The sequence below is a fragment of the Anoplopoma fimbria genome, chromosome 20 (genome assembly GCF_027596085.1).
Source record: "Anoplopoma fimbria isolate UVic2021 breed Golden Eagle Sablefish chromosome 20, Afim_UVic_2022, whole genome shotgun sequence".
Classification (NCBI taxonomy): domain Eukaryota; kingdom Metazoa; phylum Chordata; class Actinopteri; order Perciformes; family Anoplopomatidae; genus Anoplopoma; species Anoplopoma fimbria.
This window is the reverse complement of record NC_072468.1, coordinates 5,552,155-5,576,807: the sequence shown is the minus strand read 5'-3', so window position 1 is coordinate 5,576,807 and position 24,653 is coordinate 5,552,155. Positions and strand designations below refer to the sequence as shown.

The 24,653-nt window shown below is 40.2% G+C and overlaps 1 protein-coding gene across 1 annotated transcript in view; it reads left to right on the top strand.

Moving 5' to 3' along the window:
- LOC129110230 (CUB and sushi domain-containing protein 3-like) overlaps positions 1-24,653 on the top strand; it is a 211,891-nt gene that overhangs the window by 133,396 nt on the left and 53,842 nt on the right. Inside the window, exons 38-46 of the mRNA XM_054622416.1 lie at positions 7,736-7,854; positions 8,838-8,907; positions 10,608-10,724; positions 11,019-11,228; positions 12,155-12,343; positions 13,348-13,525; positions 17,036-17,181; positions 17,868-17,948; positions 18,854-18,967. Of these exons, the coding sequence (XP_054478391.1) occupies positions 7,736-7,854; positions 8,838-8,907; positions 10,608-10,724; positions 11,019-11,228; positions 12,155-12,343; positions 13,348-13,525; positions 17,036-17,181; positions 17,868-17,948; positions 18,854-18,967 (1,224 nt within the window). The remainder of the gene's footprint in view (positions 1-7,735; positions 7,855-8,837; positions 8,908-10,607; positions 10,725-11,018; positions 11,229-12,154; positions 12,344-13,347; positions 13,526-17,035; positions 17,182-17,867; positions 17,949-18,853; positions 18,968-24,653) is intronic.

The window sequence follows — 24,653 nt, the reverse complement described above, 5'->3', positions numbered from 1 at the left end:
AATTTTAAGTTGGTACTTTTCCCTGTCTCTGCCTCAGTTGGCTTTCTGCTAGCTGGTTACTTACTGCTCACCTACACATAAAAGCAATTTTCTTACTTAAGTGTGTGGCGATGGGAAACCTCATTTTCAGTCAAGTACATGGAGGGCAGTGAAAAAGCGCAACCACGGGAACAGTAAGAGTGGAGAAGATGTGACCTCCATAATGTTGAGATGAGTGGGATGTGGATGACTCAAAAGGACAAAGGGCATGAACAAAAGGCCAGGATAAGAGCCCTGCTAACATACTAAAGTTTTAGTTCCCATACATAACATAACCAAAGACTAACATGGTTTTGAGTAAAATCAGCCCCCACTCAAACTTTCAGTCAGTTCCCACAAATGTGTTGCAAAACAAAAGAAGCATGAAAAAACCTTGCTGTCACCGAGTCTGTGCCGGCTGTCAGTCGTGTCAGTCCGCGAGCATTACACCACTGCTGAGACACGACTTCACAGTCATGTCTCTCGCAGTCGGCGCTCCGTTTCCACTACACCCTCCTCTTTCCTGGCAACACTCCATAGCTGTGTGTCTCTCTGTGGGCACTTTCCTCTCTGCACCAACCCCCCCCTCCACCACCACCACCACCACCACCAACACCACCTACTGCTGAGAGTCACTTCAGTGCCATGTCTCACAGTCAGCTCTTTCTCCTCAATGTCTGTCTTACACTTTGCCACGGCTGCCCATGTAAAGTGCATTCCCTGATGCTTTATGTAAACCCAGCTCCGGTCAAACTCCTTTCTACTTTTCTTCTTGTTGTTCATATTTGTTTGATTGCCTAGTATATGATTCTACTGTGTGCCTATTGGCAAACATCTATGTGTGATAAAGCCATGTTGCTTTTCTATAGAACTGCTCAAGTATTCATCTTGTGGTCTGTTGTTTCCCATTTTGTGATAATCCAATCCCTGTGTGTGCATCCATGTGTCCAGGCTAAACTCAAGTGATCAACAACTGCTTCAGTCAGATTTGCATGCCTAGGTTAGCTGCACGTTGGCCCAGTGGTATACCTGATTTCCAACACATGCATATGATTTTAGCTCGATGAGGCTGTGCTTAGTGTGCGTGTGCGTAGAGTGTGTGTGGCTGAGAGAGAGAGAGATAGAGATTGTGTCTGTGCTCACGGCAGTTTGACAGTTTGACCCCGAATTAACACGGCAAAAATACTCCCCAATACCCAACAAGTTCCTGTGTCTTGCTTCCTAGCTGCTGGGCAAAAGTGAAGGGAGAGTCTGTGACAAACTAGTCTCTGAACGGAGCCAGAGAGCAGCACACTCTGCTCTGATTAGGTTGCAAAATGTAGATAGATATATTTATTCAGATCCTTTTTTATTGGGTATCAAACTTGCGTTTACCAGCGTATTGTTAAAAAAAACATTGAAGAAAAACTTGAAGCATAAAAAAAACACTTCACGTCGCGGTTATACTGGTGAGACGCGATGCCTGCATGGAGCCTGTGCAGACAGCTGCAACAGAACTATAGAGCAAGTAATCTTTGTCTGTCTTTTTGTGGGTATGTATTTCGCATATTTCCAGAACCGCTCATCCGATCTTCTTCACACTTAGCGGGTGTATTGCTGGGGACCGAAGGGGAGTGCCGTGTCGAATTTGACACTTTCAATATTATTAAACTTTGAATAAACAAGCGAACGCCGCTCTGTGGGGGTCGGGGCTTCAGGGCTCTGCTGACAGTCGAGATAGTCCTCTGTAGCGAGCAGACTGCGGCTCATTGACTGCAGTCCACTGATGGAAATACTTACGTTACAACCAAACTCTTCTTCTCTTCCCTAGAGTCAATGAGCAGTAAGTGGTTGTCAACAATGCAGTAAGACCGGGAGCCAAGCAATCGGCCCTGTGCTACAAACGGGTACTGCACTTGTAGATTAAATTAGTGTATCCGTTGTGGGATATACTCGTGGTCTAGACAAGAGCTTAGACAATTGTGGTTTGTTTATTTAATCAAACATTACAGCAGTGTTTGTTGGAGACACACATGGCGGAGATCTGCACTCTACTTAGTGCACTTTTCTAGTTTCCAGCCTTTGGTTGCTTTGAACCACCCATTTCTTTTTTACACACTTGTACACTTTTAGCTAGAAATGAATGCTGAACACTCAGTACAGTGGGAAGAAAAAGGCAAGAGGGATTGAAACAGATCCAGCCAGTCAACCATCTGTTTTCAAATGTCTCCTTTGGGTGATTGTTGCAGTCCACCAGTTATTGAAAATCTTGTATACAACCCATCACTACAACTTTTTAAGAGGCAAGCTTTTAACCGGCTCTCCTAAGGCAGACAGTATGCTATACTTGTAAACAAAACTGGCATCTTCTAACAGGCAATATGGCAGTAAGCATCCCAAATAAACTCCCTAACTGGGCTTCAATTGCTGCAGTCTGCAGAGGCCCACATTATTTCCACGACCATCATGGAGTGATTGTGACAACAGAATGAATCGATTCTAGAAAACTTGGAAAGAAATTCATCCCCTGAAATAGCCCCAAGATCTGAAAATAAATTTTTCACCACACATCTAATTTCAGTCACGCCACTCAAAGGACATTATGGCACTGCTTATGGTAATAAGCAAAACTAATGCGAGTTTTCAGTAAATGCTAAGCATATTATATGTAGTCTTCTTGATAAGTATCGGGATGTGCATATAATCAAGTTATTCAAAGATTTCAAATGATTATGTGCATTATGGCTGAATGTTGCTCCTTCAAAGACCAAGGGCAGAAATCACCTGGTCTATACCCATACTTGATTACTTGCAATCAAGTTTCACATGTTCTCACTACCACTTGCTTCTCCAGCAGTGAACAATACAGTAAACTGTGCTGCAGGAACGTACACTGCAGTGCAATTTAATATGACTGTGCTGAGGTCTTTCTCTCATCTATTAGTCCCTATGTACTACGCAACTCTTTGGCCACTAATTTCGTGCCAGTTCAAAGCGTCACTTTCATCTGGATGCAAGTCTGGCGGCTTTTGTAATTATTAACATGGTATCTTTGAGAGCCGTTGGAAATGTGGGTCTTGGTTGGATGTGTTAAGTTGAAATGCAGATGGACTTTGAGATTAGGTATTTGTTATAATAAGTGATGAAGGTTGGATAACAACACTGTGTTTTGAAAGAGTAGCCTGAATAAAGAATACAGGACTGTTTTATTTGTATTGGAAAATATTCACCCTTTTTACCTGTTTATTGGTTAAGAATTCCGTAAAAAAACAGAAACAGCCTCTGACACCTGATGAAGACAAAATGGCAGAAAACGGTTGATGAATAAATCATGGGGTACTAGAGAGTTGTGTAACCTCTTTAATTTGGCTGTACAACACTGAGATATAGCATAATGGATACAGAACCTTCTGTAACTCTGTACACACTAACCACCAGACTAAGCTACGTGTGAAGCAGGCATCCTCGTGGTACATACTTAATTGAGAGTTATCTATCTCCTTTCTGACCCACTGTTTTAAAAGGATAAAGGCAGCTGATGGGATTTATGACTGAAGCTGATGTGAATTATGATTTTTGAATCTCATACTGACTCCACCTGTAGATACTGCAATACCTACCATTAGTGTATTTATCCTGCTCCAGTGTCAAGTTGTGTTGCACGGTAACAGGACGGGTTCTGTGCCTCCGGTCATATAGTTTCAGAAACGATTATGGTTTATGTGTACTTTTACCCCACAAGCAACAGCATTTGTCTCATGTTTCAGGAAAGGTGAGGCCTCGTTGTTTTTTTAATTATCTTTGATGAAATGTCATGATGGCAAAATCAAGAATATTGATTATATGGCAATTAGTATGATCCTGATTTTAATCACCTGGTTGTCAAACTGATTAGACTGGTTGTTTTACTTTATTTATGAAGGTAGCAAAAGTGAGATTAATTTGCTGGTTGATGATGATGAGGATGAGGATCAGAACACAGTGGAGGATAATAATGATGTGATATTGGTGATGATAATCATCACATTTCTTATTTTGATAATTAATAGAGATAATGTTGATCTTGGAACAAAATTCGAAATGCCATCTACCACCTCCATTTATCATTACCTTCAAATATGAGGTATAATAACATAATTAAGATGTATTGCTGTCCTTTTTTTCTGAATACGATCCATGCATTTGATCTAAATAGTTGCTTTTTACAGGTTTACGTTGATTTATATAAATGAATAGTTTAGTTGCATTTTTGTAAGGGCAGCTGCGGTATGAACCAAAAGTAAAAAGATAAAGTATGTGATTTGGAACGCAGCTCATGTCACTAACCTTTCTGACATAGGGGTCAAGGTTCAACTCCTAGACTGTGAATTGTTTACAAAAGCAATGCATCATAACCAGTAAATAAAAGAGACAACGATGCTCATGGACCAGGGCTAGAGATACGTTAATTGACAGTGAGATAGACCGGTCGGTTTGTGTACAAGTCCCACTTTGTATGAAGCATAGGGTCGAATGACTCAGGCAGAAACATATATTTGGTGTACCTTAAATTATCTGCTCTATACCACTCTTCCCTGCTGTGCATGCCACCACCCACCTAAAGCATCTCTTCCTTATCTTAAACTCTCCGTTGCCTGTGCTGTTGACAGACCACAGTATAACCACAGTACTGTGCTTTGTAAAAACTTAATCGCTCAGCTTGCTGTTGCATGTGTGTGCCCTTAGAAATCCTCTCAGAAAACTATTCTGTTTTTTGCTTCTGCATCTGCCTAGTGGATTTTTATTATCTTGGTATATTCCAGTTTATTATTAAAATAATTACATTCATGTAAATTCCCATATTAAATTGAAAAAAGGCGACAGTAAACCGCTCAGCTAGAAGCGTAGATAGTAACTGTTGAGTTATGAAGTGATCAAATTTCATTGGTTGGGTACAATCAGCAAGGCATCCTGTTGAAAATATGATTCATGTTGATAAGGACGGGACTCCCTACAGACGCCGTAGTGTTCTCTAGAACAGTGGGGTGTCGACCTTCTCACAGCAGGATGACAACAGTCCCTGCCAAAATGTGTATTCTGATAATTTGACTGGAACCCATCTGGAGCTCAACGGGAACCAGTGCCGTCTGTTAGTGGGCACCCACTATTAACCTGACAACAGTGTGACGGTCTATTTGTGCCCAGTTAAATTTGGCAAACTGCCTCTGGCTGTGTGAGTAAGAAAAAAACCTTACTTCGAAATGACTGATAAGTGCAGGCATTTGTCAGATGCTCCTGTATTACAATATTTCATCAATCCTATATTCACTTTCATTCTTTGAACCTCTATTTAATTAAGAATCCACTGCTTTAGGAAACAGTATGCCAAAACAGTGCAAGGGGAAGGCTGTTTAGGACACAGTATAATATCATGCAACAGTTTCATTTTTAAAGCTGTATTGTGCTTTGATGTCAAACCTGCCTTATGGCAGCCCTTCACAATAGCAGCAAACACTGTTTTAATGAATTCCGTCACCAAATCTCCTTGAATCTATTTCAAAGTCATATGACTTTGTCAAAGTATTACTTTAATTTAAACCAACATATGTGAAAACGTCAAAGCATCCGCCCACTGCCTTTGTACAGGAGCTCGTCGTTAGTTGTTGTATCTGTGAATGTCTGTCATAATTAGGTTACTGTCTCCTCCCACCCAAATATCCTCTCTGACTTTCACTAGATGCTGAGTGGAGTGGCCACTCCCGCTCTTCAGTGCTCTTAAGAGTTGACTTTAAATTGTTCTGAATCATTTGTGGCCATTTTAGCAGCCATGTTTACATTTTTCCACCCACATACTTGCTTGGACCTGTTAGCTCTTTGAGTGGACTTGTGTGCGAGTGTATATAAATTAGTGTTTTTCTTTTTCGAGGGCTCTCTGTATGTGTTATCTGTGCCTACACATAGGTTGTGATACATTGTTTTCTTTTTTTATTGCTGGGTTTTGTATATTCTCCCACCCACTACTTCTCACCCTACGCCCTGCTTACTAATTATGTGTCAAAGAGAAAGCTTCCGCATTAATGTATATTTATATATTTTTTCAAAGTTATTTCAAAGTTTCCCTTTCTTTCCATTACATTTTGTATTACTGCTGCTGCAGTACAGCATCCAATTTTACTTCTGAAATCAATGAAGATGTACCAAAGATCAGCTGCCGATCAGAACTGGCTGGTTTTCAGCTGATCTTATAGACAGATGGCCAACCAGTCAGTTATATATTTCTGATTTCTTTTCTTGACGCTCACATTTCCACATATGTGCCACAGAATAATATAATGCTGGCGGATGTGGTATAGAGGGTAACATCACAGCCACACACACACAAACATGTTGTGAGCTTGAGTTCCACTTGAGTGAAGTAGACATGAAGCTTGCAATTTGTCTAAAATAAGTAGCGGAGGCATCTTATATAGGCGCTAACTGCTAACACTAACAGAGATTGCATGATTTATTATTATTGACTTGTGTCAATCTCAGTAAAAAATAGTAGCAAAGTTTAATCAATCGATGTGTTGACATATTATCTTGTAAATTGTAGTTTTTGGCGAGCAGCTTTAATAAATACAGTTGTTTGAAGGAGACGTTTCACAGCAATGTGAAACTGATATCAAAGAAGGAATAATAACCGGTTTAATTTCCTAACACTAGTTCTTAGTTCTAAGCAGCTCATAATATATAATAATAGTAAAAACTATCAATGCCAAGATTTTTTTTTTTAATCAAAGTAATTATTTAAATTAGAAACAAACATTTAATTCCTAGTCAATTGAATTCTAAGTTTTTTTGTTTTTTTATGCAGATAACCCCTATAGATGACAAAAAGAAAGTGAAAGGGTGACATTTAGAATCTTTGAGGGTTTATACTGACCTCAAGAGTGTTGAAATTGTTTTCCGGGATAGTAATTACAAAGCTCTGGAGCCTTACTGTCAATTATAGTTCTTAGAATGAAAACCTCAGACTTTGACAGTAGGAATTGCTGCATCTCTGGAATTTAAACCTATTGACAGATGACTTGTGTCAGTTGAAAGCTTAAAAAATAAGCATTTTTTCCAATGCTACTTTTCACTAACAGCATGTTATTAGTGTATAAATAATAAAGTGAGATGTTTGCTCCTGTTATGTAAATGAAAAGCTTAACTTAACTTTAACTTTTGCTCAAATACTTTTACATTAATATATAGCCATCAACCATGGCTTTTAAGCCTTTAAAAGGCCTCACGCTACCTGGCAAGTGGCACTGTAATCACTTGTGTTCCAATGGAGCACAATTTTACTGTCAAGTAATACTACAGGGATTGCTTTGCAATTTCACAGTGATTGCTTCAGATCAATGTCAGAAGGAATTTGCGATAACAGCCTCCAATAGAATAGCTTTTTGACATGTCCCAGTTTCCAAATGTTACGATGACATGACAGAGGGAAAAAAAACGACTTATTTAATTATTGTGCAATTACAAGCCCATTAAAATGATGCAGCGTGTAATTACGTGTTTAAACTTTTGGTTTTTTTAAATTATGCCTTTCTATAATTATTGGAGGATTCAATGTAAATGTGGCCATTGTTTATGCGATGGATGTTCAACAATGAAACAAAATCAAATGTGTTAATCTTTTTTTTTTTTTTTTAAATGTTTGATTGTTCCCCTTTTGTGCAGAAGAATGATTGCTGTCCACACTTGTGTGTTGTGACTCTGTCCCAAGCAATAGGTTTGGATTCATGCCCAGAGCCGCTGCCTCCCAGTAACGGCCTGAAAGTGGGCGACCGCTACACCGTGGGTGACATGGTGTCCTTCCAGTGCGATCAAGGCTTCTCGTTACAGGTAGGTGAAAGCACACAGTGCTGGTAAAGCAGATATCCAGCTCTCTTATGGTTATGATAAGTGAATCATATCTAACTGCCTACAGTGACAATTTCAACAGAATACCCCAAAGGATGAGTCTGTCAAGGCAGCGTTACTAAGTACTTTTTCTATGACATCTGTGTGCGTGCGTGCATGTGTGTGTGTGTGTATGTGAGCTAGCGGAACAGAGTGCAGGGGAAAAAAATTAGTCAATACACACGGGTGGTGTAACTGTCCATGTATTAGAGCTTGCATCTTTATTGTGTGTACTTTGCCTGCATGCTGCTCTACTTGGATGTTTGTGTGAGCGTGTGTCTGTAACAAAGCAGCTTTAACTTCCTCCAATCTTCCTCAAGTAGATTCTGTAGCCGCGGCTTTTTGAGCTGTAGAACCCTCCGATGCCACGGGCGATGGATTGTGTTAACAGTCGCCTCACTAATCCCACACCGATTTCCCTTCCCAGCTCAAGCATTCACATCTTTTCCCATTCTCTCTCGACCAACTAGCAGCTTCTTACACACATCTTCGGGGCTGGGTATCTGAACACCAGGAACAGACCAGAGGCCATTGAAGAAACAAAAACACATGTATGGCTGAGTCTTCCGAGTTCACGTGTTGTGTGTGTGTGTGTGTTTGTGTGTGTGTGTGTGTGTGTGTGTGTGTGTGTTTGTGTGTGTGTGTGTGTGTGTGTGTGTGTGTGTGTGTGTGTGTGTTTTGTGTGTGTGTGTAGTACAACTCTCCCTCTCTTAATACCATCAAATATTTACACACACAGGACCTTAAGAAGAGGATTTTTAGAAATCCAAAAATCTGACTGTTAACCAATTCCAAAGATCCACAGGACTGAAATAAAATCTGCTTGCAGAAGACTTGTCTGTTTGATCTCCAGGTGTTCCTTATTTTTTATTGCCGTGTATTTTGGAGTTGGTGAAGATATTGTTTTTGTTTGTTTTCCTGTACAGGGTAATGCATATATTACCTGCATGCCTGGCCCCGTCAGAAGGTGGAATTACCCCGTACCTCTATGTTTAGGTAATGTATTATTTTATACAGCCTGACATTGCCAGTGTATAGGGTTCGAATGAGGTGATATTGCATTACAAATCCATATTTGTTGCATAAAACACAGATTTAGCCCCTTCTTTTGTCTTTTGCACTTCTCCCTTTCTCATTGACTTTTCTCTCATTTATATCTTTTTTATTCCTCCCACAGCAATACTTTACTCGTACAAAGCCCCACAATAGATCAATGCCCTCACAGAGGACTTGTTATTGTATTAGGGAAAGCAACAATTTCATTGTAAGACCAGGGGAAAGGATGATGGGTGGGCGGGGAGGCTTGAGTAGTGGGGATTATGAATTTTTCTGCTTTCCCCCTCAGTTGAAAATCAATAAGGCTTTGCACCATCTCAGTGTGTTGTTTGATTTCTGATAGCCCTCATGAGTCTCTACTCTCACCCAACACTTCCTCTAAAGTTGATTGTCACAGTGACAGATTCCAGAGATTACCGAGGAAGCGCAGCAGTTTGTCGTTTGACACCTCGCTGTACACAAACACATATTCGTGCGAACACGCCTTACCGTACTTTTAAACACACACACGATAGCACACTCAGGCACACACTCATTGCACTCCTCATGTAAATGTTCTGTCCCTGTGGTTTTCACAGTTCACTGCAGACATAAATCCCAGCTTTACTGTTTACTGACAGGCCTGCTCTTGGACGTGTGTGTTCGCTCATTAGCTCAAGTCCTCGCTCATTTACAGTACATGCGCTTACCCCAACACCCAAGGATCTGTATCCTCTTTGTTGCTGATAAACTCACATCAAAGTGGTTGCATGCCCCCACACATGCTGTATTACATCCTCATAAGTGCCTCTCCTCAGCTTCTCTTTCATTTCAAACGCAAACAGGTCAAGCAGGTTTCCCCCACCAGCAGCACAATTAAATCCTGAGATAGTGTTTTCCTGTGTGCTGGCCTTGGTTGATGGTCTCCAAAGAACTAGCAGCATTACCGCTCGCATTCCAAACCATTTGCCTCATAAATAGGGTTGGGGGGAAAAATGACTACACGTTTACATCGATGCCTCTGGTGGCTCCGATTGCATTACACATGGGTGTTTATGTAAGACTAGGGTATGTGCCACAGGAGAGGGGGATGAGTGTAACCTTCACAGCAAGCTGAAGTGTTCTCCAACACACAGTAAGAAAAAAAATAAAACATGTTGCAGGCGGAGGATGAAGTAAACAGTGATGCCGTATTGAATTGAATTGACTCCTTCATTTATTTTAATTTAAAGCACCACCAAACAAGGAATGTGCCTGAGTCCGTTATCTTTTCACGGACGCCCTTACGGAGCATAATCCACACACTCAAACAGAGATGTACATGCACCCCCACACACCCACCCGTCCCCGCTTCCCCAATCCTAAGCTCATAAAGCACACTCGCAGCATTTCCGTTTCTCTCCTGCCCACACATTCCCCCCTCTCTGACAGTCTGCGTATAAAACACGAGCATATAACACGCATGCCTATCAGCACATGTAGCGAAATGCAGACATTAAACGCACTGCTACTCTTCCTCCTCTATTGCACACATACTGAACAACTATGCGTGTTCTTTGCCCTCCCACCATATTTGCCCAGTCATTGTTTTTCTTTGTTTTCCCATGGAGCCGTTCTGTGGGGAAGTGACATGTTCTTTCTCCTTGGTTGGTCTCCCTCAGCTCAGTGTGGTGGTTCTATGACAGACTTCAGCGGCGTCATCCTCAGCCCAGGCTTCGCAGGGAATTACCAGAGCAGCCTGGACTGCAGCTGGAGAGTTCAACTCCCTATTGGTTTCGGTCTGTCATCCCCCTTCTGTCTTTCCTTTCTTGTTCTCCTTTCTCTTTTTCTTTCTTTGTTCTGCTCGCTCCAATGTCTTCTCTGCTGCTTTCCTCTGCACTGTTCTGTTAACTCCTCTCAACCTCTTATTCTGTTAAAAATGAACCCGCTGGTTTTATGCATGCCTAACATTAAATTTGAAGTAACCTCCCACTACAGTATCTGAAAAGAACATACACATTCATGCACTTGTACTTTATTCATATATTCTTGAGTGTGTCTCATACGTCAACCTTTTATTTTTTGCTTTTTAGGGATCCATCTGCAGTTTCTGAACTTCTCCACAGAGCCTGTTCATGACTACCTTGAGGTGCGCAGTGGGAACCTGGAGACGGGAACAGTGATTGATCGGTTCAGTGGCCCCGTTGTGCCCAACTCTCTTTTCAGCACCACCCACGAGACCACTCTCTTCTTCCACAGCGACTATTCCCAGAACAAGCCTGGCTTCCACATTGTCTACCAGGGTGAGGAGCAAAGATTGGTCCTTATGGTAACGTTAAAAGAGAGTTTGCTAATAGAGCACTTAAAAGACCGTCAATCATGTTGGATACAGACCAGGGACATCTTTCACTTGGTTGGAAGATTACAAAAGGCTAAAGAATAAAGAAAAAAAGAAATCAATGCTGACCTCCTCCGAGACGTTCCATAGCACATATTCTTGAATTGTAATAGTGTTTGCTATGTCAGTGGGGTATTTTCTGTGCTAAAGCCAATGTGGAAAAAGAAGAATTAGTAATCGGCTAACATTATTACAGTACTGTTAATTTAAGTATTTTGGGCGAACTTTGAAAAAAGAAAAATGACCCCAACCTACATCTTAGAAGAAAAAGGCTAAGCACACTTGGGCCATGATAAATCATACAGACATTAGGCGATAAGACAAATACAGAACACTACATAAATAAAAACAAACATACATACCCCCCCACACGCATTAAACAATATAAATAAATAGCTTAGATAAACGTTGCATGGGACATGTGTGTAAGCATGCATGCATAATGCATGGCAGAAATGCTGAAACTTAAAATGTAATGTTTGATTGTGGGTTACAGGTGTCTCCTGAAGATAGTGACTTTAATTATAACGTTAGTAAACCTAAAAAAAAGAATAATCCTAACAAAAAGTATATATCATTCCTGAAGATGATAAAGAATAGATGGATGTTTTTAATAAAAAAGCATATCATAATGTAGGCAATCTGATAACCTTTCACCAATGATGTAAGATTAGCCGCTCCTAACATCTCAATGGCCAGGCTTTGGTTCCTTTGGTTCTCTTTCATCTTATATATTTTATAGTATTGTAGTCGTATCGTTCAATAATTTACTTCCTGGATTTTGTGGTTGTTAATCCTCAACGTATGTGTGTTGGTTTGTGTTTTCCACAGCATATGAGCTTCAGAGATGTCCAGATCCGCGACCCTTTCGTAGCGGCATAGTGATCGGTCAGGACTACAGTGTGGGGATGACCATTTCCTTTGAGTGCCTTTCAGGTTACACTCTGCTTGGAGAGCCATCTCTTACATGTCTGCATGGAGTCAGCAGAAACTGGAATTACCCCATACCACGCTGCGAAGGTGACTGGCTAGTGCCTCTTATAAACACAACAGGTGTTTTCTGGCGAGTGTTGTTTATGTGCAGATATAATGTGTAAAAAGCAGCGCTGAACCCCTCTTACTGTTGCACTGCCAAATAGCATACATTTACAGTGACAACAATCTATATTTATCAGTCATGATTTTCCCAAACTTAGTGGAGAAATGTTAAAATACATGTTTGCAAAAGAAATCGTTGAGAAAGTGATGCATGCTACTCTCTGAGAAGCTGACTAAAGTGAAGGAAATGCTTTTCCATCGCCATTATTAGCTAAAAATAAACTCTCTGAAGTTATTTTGAAAAGAAGAATGTAGGTTCTTGAGTCTTCTTGTAGTCTTGTCCTTTATTCTAGCTGATGAAAGCATCTGACTCACTTTTACCACCACTTTACTGAACTATAAACTGACACAGCCTGATATAATGATATATGGAGCATTTGCAAGTCCTTATTACAAAGCTGATTACACCTGTCTCAAGGACACTGCTCAGGTGTTGCTCAGGTATGATAAATGATGGCTTTCCTCTCATAAGTTAAGTGTAGAAGGAACATATGTTTCGAGTCCACAACAGAGTTTGGTATTTGTCTGAGAAAGTGGTAAATAGTCTTGTTTTGCTCCGTAGATGCAGTATTGTACCCGTTAAGTTTACAGGTTGTTTTTTTTGGAATCCTTAGGGCAGCTTTTTAGCTTTGACTTCCCGTTCAAAGTCAAATTTGAACACATTCCCTCTAAAGCGATATGACGGGGGAGTTTTAGTATCTGAACTACTCAGTGGCATCAAGATCACATACCCGAAGTTGTGTCCAACAGGCGCATTCTTTCCCCCCAGTAAAACAGTGATAACCCAATAACACACAGTTACGGTTTGTTTTATCAACATTGAAGTGGCGATTGAATCATAAAAGCAAGTTTTATGGCTTGAGGTAAATCAAAGACTGGCTTTCTATTTTTATCCAGCCTTTCTGATTTTTCTTCTCTCCCTCCAGCTCTCTGTGGTGGGAATGTAACATCCATGAATGGCACAATTTACTCTCCTGGACACCCAGCCGAGTATCCACACTTCCAGGACTGCATGTGGACTGTCCGAGTTCCTCCCGGCTATGGCATCTACATCAATTTCTCTGTTATCAATACAGAGCCAATCTATGACTACATTACTGTGTGGTAAGTTTTCATTTCTCTCTCAGTAGGACATTATTCATCTCCTGACATTATTCTTCTACCATCAGCGTATGGCGTATCAAACACACAAAGTTTTCTGTATAAATAGCTGCATACAGAGTTCTATTGACAATTGTTGGGAGGCGGTCTTTCTCAATTATTAGTGATGTTTGTTTAAGCTTTAGAAATCGAGATAATATATATTTATACAAACAATACTACAGTTGGAAGTTAACCACAAAATCTACCCTTGTTAAAGTGTCTGCCAAGTTTGTACCACATACAGCGCATTGCTAATAGAGCAGCTCCCAAAAGATTTTACAATTGAAGTATTATTTTTCTACTCAAGGAAAAACTGAGGGGCATAATAAGATTTTTTTTCAGAATTATATTCTGTATTGATTCAGATTCCTTCTTTATTGTACTCTATTGAGGATAATTTGCTTTCACAGACTGCACACAATCAAACACTGAGAACAAGGAACACTCAAAAATAACAAAGATGTGACGGACCAAGGGACAACATGGAGTACAGACTGTGTTGTTGCAGCAGAGCATGAGCCAAAACACCCAGATGGGTCAAGTATTTCCCTTACTTATCCCAAAAGCAAACTAAAAATTGTTGCCATGTGGAGAGCTGTGTGGAGGCAATCCCTCATCATAGATATGCTGTGAAAGGAATTCAGCATCTTTTTTAAGGCCATAGGCCAGCTGGACAATCCATATCCGATCACCCATATTAGAGGGCCATCCATATAGCCATCCAAATATATTGACTTTTGTCTGGAAATCTGTGGATTAATTTTACTTTCCCTGACAACTTTTATTCTGACAGCCCCTTGCTGGTACAAAATAGTTTCTGGTGTGTGAGGAAACAAGAGAAACTGAAGTAAAGTCTGAGTCACTGTGTGTCCCTCCTCTCCTGTGAGTGTTACGTAAAACAACAGAAATGTGTGCAAGCATGAAAACATCAGCTCTGAGCTATCTTGGATGTTTGTTAGTATGGAGAAACGTTAACTCTTGTCAGATAGTTGTACAGCAGTAAACAATGTCATACTAACCCCCTGTAATCAGTCCAGCGGCTGTCTCACCCTCTGTTTCTCCTTCTGCCTCTCCCTTTCTTAAGCCTCAGGCAGTCATGGACCTCACCTCATGGGTGATAGAGGAGGGAAATGCCTCCCAGCATACAGTAGGGGAGGAGGGAGCTATTGGCACTACTGTTTTCAAATGAAAAAGTACATAAACAATCTGTTCCCTGATGGCAACATTGCATTTCCCTGCCTGACTGCCATCTCCCATTTTGCTGATCACTCTGAAATGAAATTGCACTAAGACTTTTTTTTAATATATATTATATTAAAGGTACACATACAAAAAGCATTTAATGTACATCATTCACGTGAATAGGCCTGGAGCTACCCAAAAGTGCCAGTAATGAAATATTTTTCTCTTATACAAAAATGGCATTCATATATACATAATAGAAAAGCAACGTCTTCTCGCATGAGTCTTTCTTTTTATTCTCTGAGAACAGAAGCACACGCTACATCACGTCCCAAAAAGATGTATCCAACTTATTTCGGCAGCTTATTTCAGAATACAGATCATGGTGGTATTTTTAAAAGGGTTTTGAAAGTTCTCCCTGCTCTCATTAGCAGAGATGCTTCTGTGTTCTGTGCTATCAGCAGCTAATTCTCATCTTATATATGGTTCTATCACCAGTACACAGCCATCCGTCTATCTATTTACCTTGGGATGGGGGATATGGAGAGTAGTCTCAGTAAATTTAGTTTTGCATTGCAGTAGGGATACATGTCATAGTATAGGAAATTACCATGAATAAGATGATATGACAAATCAAGTTTCAATATCACAAAGATGTAAAAATCCTATGAATCCTATATTGCCATAAAGTAGTTCTGCTCGTGTAACATTGCTCTCTATCACCCAACAGAGTCAAAGATATTAATGAGTTTAGCTACTTCAGTAGAAACAGTATGTGAAATATTTAGAGGTTGCTAAATCTCAATCATCTCGCCAGCTCTGCATCTATATGCATCTCCATTTTCACCCACTTCCTTTCGGCTTCGCCTGGGGGATCCTTAGGTCCATCCAGGTCAGCTGGAATGTATAAGCATGACCTGGGTCTGCCCCGAGGCTCTCCTCCCAGTCGAATGTGCCTGATGTAGCTCCACAGGGAGCCGTCCCAGAGGCATCCTCATTAGATGTCTGAACTACCTTAACTGGCTCTTTCCAGGAGCAGCAGTAGAGCAGCAGGTGTTACTTTGAGCTCCTCCCATATACCCGTCTTCTCGTTCTATGACCCCAACCTACCCAGACAGCTCATTTCAGCTCTTTGTATCCATAAATTGAGAACTTCACCTTCAGGCTTAGCTCCATTTTCATCATGGCATTTCACTACTATGCCACTTGTCAATTTCACACTACATTGTACCCTCATTTGGGAACAAGGCCCATAGATACTAAAAAGTCTTTCACTTGGGGTCGCAGTTCCAACTGCCCTAGGTGGATGCTGTCCAAGTGATGCGTCAGGCACGACAGGCTGACAACATTCGGGGCCTTCAGCATCTCATCCACCACTGGCATCATGCCAATAACTATTTCAGTGGCTTTTATGGCCTTAGCCTCTTATCTTTCTATCTGTTTTGTGATTTATAGCTACCTTAAGAAGTTGGTTTATTAGTTTTCATCACTCAAAACATATAACTATTGTCACATCTTTGCCATATGTGCCTAAATGACATTTAGTGTAAAAGTAATGTAATATAATGTGGGTATACACTCTCATAGCATTACCCATCCTTCACAGAAAACAACCTACACTCCATAGTGAAAATCAAAAAGGTCATTACCATTCAATTACATTTTGATTCCCAGGGCTACAGTTCCTTTTACAGTCCATCATGTTATTCAGTTAAAGACTTTAGGATATTCTGATAATTACCCATACATTTTCTAAACACTTCTTCCTTCCAGGGTCGCGGGGGCCGAAGCATACTGATAACCACACAGCCTGATTATGTACGTACACGTACAGAATATTAACAATCTCAACGAAATTTTGAAGGAATGGTTTGGAAGGAAAAAAAGAGGTCAGAGACGCTGTTGTGGATTTTGCACATTTTTGCAGGGTTCTGTATCATTGATTTTTTTTTTTCTTTTCAAAAAAAAAACTTTATTCCCCATCAATATGGAACATGGCTAGAGGAGGCAAAAGTTTCAGTGGTGTACTGCCTCATCAGCTTACTCATACTAAACTTCTACTTTGACAGTGTTGATTAATGTGAAACTTTTTCTCAGGTATTCGGAATGACTGCTGGGTCGGTAAGACTGCTCGGGGATAACTAGACCTGCTCTTTGATCCCAGCAAGTTATTACTGGTGTTTATTCATAAACCATTTGCTCTCTCTTTCTCCCTCTCTCTCTCTGTCTCCCTCCTCCCTTCACTCTTTTAATCTCTCTCTTTTCCTACCTCCCCTTCTCTGTATTCAGGGATGGACCTGACCAGGCCTCACCTCAAATTGGTCAGTTCAGTGGCAGCTCCGGACAGGACGGCGTGTCCACCACCGCCAATCAGGTCCTCATCAAATTCCACAGCGACTTCAGCACCAGCGGCTTCTTTGTGCTGCATTATTACGGTAACCTCCCCTTTGATACCAGCTAAGTAAAGTCCTTGTCCCGCACTTGTGCTTTGCTTCTCCACTTTGCTGGAACCCTAGTGTAATAATGAAGACCACAAAAGAACAGAGGGAAATTGTCCCTGTGTTTCTATGTAGGAACGTCTCTAATTTTCCCTCATTTATAAGTCATTATTCGGCTTTTCTCATTTTGGTATACGGTATTGCTTCCACTTCTCTGTAATGATAAATGATGAATGCCTTTTTATGCCAGCTTTTTTGCCTGCACTATTAAAACGCCCCATCGAAAAGAAGTTGATTAATAATAAAATTCCCCCCATCCCACCTAAATAAGTGATTGGTTTTTGATGATCATGAACAGTGATAGGTGGCAATTTATGATCTAATCAAGTGTCATCATGATAGAAGAGTAAAGAATGTACTACAGTAAGACCAGAAAACACATATTCTTATCCCTCTCTCTTTCTCTCTCTCACTCACTCACTCACTCACTCTCTCTCACTAACTGGCACATGCACACACACACACACACACACACACACACACACACACACACACACACACACACACACACACACACACACACACACACACACACACACACACACACACACACACACACACACACACTTGAGTGCACACACCATACACTGTTGCAGATTTCAGCATTTGTCCTCTCCCAACAGCATACCAGCTGAGAACATGTCAGCCACCCCCTCCTGTTGCCAACGCCACTATCCTAACCGATGATGAAGAGTTTGAAATAGGTTTGTCTTATCTTATTTTGCTTGTTTACTGGCCAGGGACAGTGCATACTAAAATAAATTTGCACCAGACATAACATAATTTGCTTGGACAGCCACGGGCACAAGAAGGAAATGGGAATAGACATATCATGTGTTTTAGCCATTAATAAATAAATCCATTTCCCCTGTATGCTATATCTTGCATTGTTTGTTTGAATGTTTTCTCTTTAAGTTTTACTCTTATATCCATCTCATAATTTCAAACAGCTTTGGCTGTAGTTCATATTCACTTGAACATTTTTGTTATACACATTTTTTCAAATGTATGTAAATTAATGTATAAAATATAGATTGCATCAACCTTCACTATCTCATTCTACTTGCAAATGTGCCCTTTGTCTTCCTTGTTCTTTCTTGCCCTTTGCTATTCCGTCTTATATTTCTTTCCTTACTCTTGAGTTTTTCCATCTTTTCATACTTCTTGCAATTGAATATTAGATTGAGGGAAGGACTAAATATTTCTTCATATAAGCTCTTTGTATTTTCAGTGTTCAGAAGTAAGTCTGAATTGGAAATCATATGGCTACTGGCTGCCTAACTTTGTGTCTATGGATTTAAGTGTAATTTTGATTTCGTATGCGAGTGTTTGTGTGTTTGTGTATAAGTGTGCGGCTGTATTGTAATGAAGTGCCTTCAGTACCACAGCCTGCTAAGGGGACGTCAATCTTCATTAGAAAATGTTTTGTTGATTACTGTTTCAAGTGCTGGTACTGAGGAGGCTTTAACTAACACTTCTGTGGGGATGTGCGTGTGTGTGTGTTTGTTTGGTTGTGGTTGGGTGGGCGGATGAATGGATGGATGTGTTTTTCATATCCACTCCCGGCTTGTGTGTGTTTGTATGATTGTGGGTGTAAATTACTTCACAGGGGACATAATTCGGTACTCGTGCCTGCCAGGCTTCACCTTGGTGGGCAGTGAGATTCTGACCTGTCGACTCGGAGAGAGGCTACAGATGGATGGAGCCCCACCAATCTGTCAAGGTTGGTTTATCCAATATCTGAATCTTTATTTTCATGTTTTTGTTTGGCTTTATAAATGTTGTAGTTTGCAGGTGTTCCTCTCGATGTGTTTTCAAATGCTTGTGTGTGCACAATGCACATGCAATGTGTACAACTATCCATATTCAGGTATGTGTGCCTCTATCAGTGTGCTTGATGCCACTCTGCCAAGGTTGGATGCAGTCAGCAGCACCCACTGTTGATGCATCATTTAGCAGGGCCCCTTTTAGCAGCCTCCTGGTGGAAAAACCACATCTCTATTCTAATTTGTCAAGAATCACTGAGACATACTACTACTGACCCAAGATCATAGACATACGCTCCCCTAGAAGCAGCACATGACTGTGAAGGATCAGCGTGAAACAGATTACAGAAGTGGTTTTTTTTGTTGCAATGAAACAAGGTAGATGGGGCTAGTTCAAGCTGTTTTTCCCCACAGAAGGATAGGAGCTTATATTTTACCCCTTAATCCTTGCTCAAATGGCGCTGTGGGTTTGACTGATGTATAATGTCTTCCTAGGCATGTTTCTTTTTCAGAAGATGGATTTTCAAACATGAAGTAAAGGAAAAGAAATGTCTGTGTTGTCTGCATCAGAGATTTTGTTTAGACCAAAAGCCTGCCTGTCATGCCAATACATCTCTGCCACAGACAACAGAGCGCTCTGAAACCTCTTATTCCCTTAGGATAGGCCTTTTTTGAAGGGCCCTTAAGTCCTTTGTCTGGTCATGAGTTGATGAGCGCTTCTCTTTTTTTTCTAGAAACTATGAGTAATCACATTGGACTTTCAGACTCAGAGCCTGCATTCATATGGCATCTTAGAATAGCACTAGTGATTTGGAAACGATTTGCTCAACCCTTGCTGTTATTATTTGATGCATGTCCTGATATCTTGGTTCTTACCCTTCAGCAATTTTGCAGCTGCTCTTTCAAGTAAAAATTTGCCTGATTCATTTTAGTATATGGAAAGTGCCACAAGTAAAGCAACAAATACAGGGTTTCCCACTCATCCTGGAAAATGAGAGAAGAAGTAAAATGTTGTGGAAAAATATTGTGTTGTCATGGAAAACTATTTCAACATTCTCCTATTTTCTTTTAGCTGAGAATGAAATGGTATGCTATCTATCAAAGCTCCCAAAAATGAATAACATTGCAATACATAGCAATGGTCTCAATGTGTGTTGTTGGGCATTTCTGAGAGACTTTGATTATAAAGAAAGAGAAGCCAGGTTCAGAGCAATAAATGGGATCCCAAAAACATTAAATGGACCATAACATGGCATGAAATGTTTAGCTTTTGTAGCGTTAAAGTGAAGTGTTGTGCATATGCAGGTGTGTTTGCATTATTCTATGATCAATTTGTCATAATTAATAATAAGCATGCAGGACATGATTTCATAGTCGTAGACGGCGCGTCTCGCACTGATAGGAATAGTGTAGGACGCGATTCTTGTCTGTCTGGAAAATCCTGAAATAGTAATGGCAAAGCTTAAGATCAGTGATCCAAGCTCTGGAAGATATTCTTATGCTTTATTCATAAAGGCTACAGAACTGACAATGTTTCTGGGTTTTTTCTTCTGTATGCACAAAGGTCAAAGAGACCTAAACCTTGGTAATTTGATCAAATTTTAATTGATGTAGGTGCATACGTGGGAGTCCTGAAAACAACAGGGCCTACCCTCACTTGTGCTGCATTTGGCATTTTTTTTAAATGAATAATTTATAAAAACACAAGGGGTATGAAGTCCTGCAGCATTTTATTAGCTTGTTAGACAGTGCGGAGTAAGAGAGAGGGGAAACAGAGGAGAGAAAAGCTTCACTGCATACATGCAGTCTGTATCATACCTCTCTGGCATATAGATGTACGAACATGTAAAGCCTGACAGTAATGGAATTGCTGTGACATGTTAACCAATGCTTTGTTTTATTGTTAGTTGTTAATTGTTAGTTCATTTTTTTATTGTAACCAAGTTAGCAGATCAGCGACAATAGGAATAGTTTGAAATAATTTGATCCGTTTCTTTCCTGCCAAGTCATTCACTTGAAAGTACTGGGAGGTATTTCAAGCTCTCTTGTTGTGTTGGCCTTGCCAGCTCACCTTCTCATGTGTTACGGTAACACAGAGTTCTGCCAAGACCAGCTAACTCCTTTCAGCTAAAACTTACATACTGTACTTGAAATTATTTCACATGCTTTAATTTGAGAGCCTAAATTAACCTGCCAAAGTCAGATTGGCAAAGCACATTGGGACTATTCTGGGAGAATGCAACATTGTTTTTCAGATGGTTTCTGTTATGCAAGGCAATCGGTCAAGCGGCATAATTTGATGTTGGACAGCACAGTTTCTCATACATCCCAGTACATTTTGCAGTGCACTGCCAAGTCAATGGGCCATGTAAATCAGGTTATTCTGGGTATGGATTGAACAAAGGAAATTCAATATTGTATAGAAAACATTTGAGTCATATGAGAAAAGACATAGGTAGTCTACTGAAGAGGTTACACTTGTTAAAACCCATACCAAAATGAGCAGATAACAGGCAAGTTACAGTGTGCATCCAAATGATGAGTAAGTATCGTATAAATCTTTATCGAACTGCTCCTATAAACCTGCCTTGAGCATAAAATTGGCATAGTTAGCACTATTGTAGGACGTCTGGGTTAGTAATTCGTTGTTTGACATTTTCATGGATCACCTCATTATTGTAGTCAAGAATTCATTACATTTTCTTGTGTTGGATATGTTATGTCCTTGTGCCACCTCTAGCACGAAACTAATTGCTCTCCTTGGGACATGTAAAATTGAACTTAATTTGAGTTGACCTGCTATTCACATCCAAGAGACTGCTACAGTAAGCTTTTAAAGGGGCCATTTCCTGTTGGCAGCTTGCCGATCGGGCAGGAAAAAGAATTCTCCTGTGTTCCCCAATTCCGCTTTTGTTTTCGGTCAACCCTTCCGTTAATTGTCATTTTATGCATATAAGATAACACTGAAATGTCCTTGCACGGCTATGCAATTTCACCCCCAAATACCCCTGGTTTTTAAGATATTTCCCCAGGCTCTGTCTTCCTATGAGGAAGGTTATGCAGTAGCTTTGATCAAGGATAGATCAACAATTGAGTTGACTGCTGTGTTTGCTTGGTAAACCATCTGCCACATTGATGTTGAGTCTAATCCATTTATTGTTGTAATATTGGTCTTCACATTTTCATTGATTTTCATGTAACAGAAAATCTTATGAAAAACAATTTCTGCTCTAATTTCTTTCTTAACTAGACTCATGTGAGCCTGATTGTATGATTCTCTGTAGCAGTCAATATGTAACAGTCGTTGCCATGGCATTGTCATTCCATACACAGTTTGCTGAGCAAAAGAATAAATAACTGGTGGTTTGCACAAGGAATTACAGAGGCGCGTCTTGCAATGTTTGCAAGATTTAACAAATGCCAGTGCCAGTTCTTTTCAAACACATCATGTTGGCATGGGCTCCATTGCAAATAACTGTACATTACTTTATGTAAGGGTCTTGAGAGACAGTGCATGAAATCAGTATTTTCAGTAGTTATCTGAATGTAACTCACTAGCTGAGGATGGTTGTTTATTATACTAATATATTAGTAATAATATTAGTTTTGTTTTTTTTAATTCATCTGCCTAATACTTGAGCTATGATATTTATAATATTAAATATTTGAGCTGGTATGATAATAACAGTACTCTGGCTGCCTTCCATTTTTGTGACACTAAGGTACAGAGGTCTACATATGTATATAAGCCAAATTAGCATATGAATATATTGTAAGCTTCACTCTGCATTTAGAGTAGCATCCTATCCTGATTATGGTCCCCTAAAAGCCCATCTTATAAAGTAGCAGTGTTGAGGTGTCTGAAATGGTCTTAAGCCTCTCATGATTCATGTTTTAAATCCCTGCAACTAAAGTTTGAGGCAAAGCAGTTTAAGCCACAACTGTGCTTACTGGATGGAGTTACGTTTGTTGCCTGGCAACGTTAGCTTATGAAACAAGCATTGGGGGCTCAATTATTTAAAAAAGAAACTGTTGCCATATAGATGGTTCTACCTGCAGTGCATAAGATCCTATCAAGTGAGTCTTTCATGTACATCTTAAAGCCATCCAATATGGTAAAGTGCTGCAGGGAACGACATCTGTACAGTGTAAAAAACTTTCTCTTTTTTGTTTCCTGGGTTGCTAACCTCAGTGATATAATGTGTATGAAAAAGAAAAGAAATTAGCAATTTTTTGCAGCAATTTCTTTTAAATTTCACATATTTCCTTAAAAATGAATTGGTGCTGGCTCTATGTCCAGTGTTCCCACTGGCATCAGTAGAAGCAGAGGCTCTTGCTGAAGACGGAACTGAGGAAGCAGCCGTGTGAATTGATGCAACTGCACCAACTGAAGACCCCATTCTGAACTCTATCATATGGCCAGTGAGGGTCATAACTCTCTCCCTAACATTCAGTGCTACAAACCTGCTTTTTCATCTCAAATGCAAAATCAAGTCTCTCAACTGTGCAGAAAAGCACTCAGAAAAGCAAAGTTTGAATGACGAACAGAAAAAATGACCACTGACCTGACTCATTACCACCCACTACTGTGCAGTGCTTCCTTGTGACGTCAGTGTTCACAATGAGACAAAATACTTTCAGGTGGCATGACTCAAAAATCCTATTTTTTCTTTGTGTGTTTTACCCTTGTGGGCTGTGCAATAATTGAAAATGGATTTTAGTCATTGTATCAAAAGTGTTAATTCATGAAGAAATTCAGCCCGTTTCAGAGAACCGAATTAATGAAGAGAACTTTGTCAAATGCAAAGAACAGAAGCAACTCATCAGGAAATGATTTATTGATCATGTCTTTCACAAACTGTGAAGCAATGGTCATGTTGAAATATTGCCATTTTATCTTGATTGCCGTGCTGATTTATTTTCTGAATAGATCCAGTTGAGATTTGTTGCCTCTCTAATGAATACTGTATACTTTTTCTATAGACAAAACCTGTTTCACTTTTGTAGTATTCTTTACATGGCATTTTCTTGACCTCTGTTCCTGCAGAGGGCCTGGTGTATTGTGTGATTTAAGAAATGCATTGTTATTTAGAAAATCCCTGACTTTGACTTTTTGGAGATCAAATCTGCCTGTTATCTTTCAGCCAAAGGCTATTCTAGTTGAAAACCTCTGCAGTGACCTGCCAGCAGGAATATGCATTTGTGTAACAATCCTTTCCCTGTGACTTTTTTTCTTGATATATGTCCGCTTGTTTCCCGTGACCTTTTTATCTGGAACAGTTGTTCGCATTAACCTTTCATATGCGTCATGTTTCTTCACTAGTGGCCCAGAAGAGAGACTTCTGCTACCAGCAGAAAAGGAAAAGAAAGAAACAGAACTGTCATTATATCAGACATGCCAGCCTACAGGAAATTAAGGGAATGCTTTGAGCTGACACAAATTAACTCTCTCTCTCACACACACACACACACACACACACACACACACACACACACACACACACACACGGCATTTTTCCTTTCAAAGTTAGCTGTCTCACCTACTGAGTATTATTGTTTGATAGATTGATATTGGGGGGTAGGTTGGAGGGGGGGAGGGACAACAGCAGACTCACCAGCTCAGCCTTTATGTGCAATATCAGT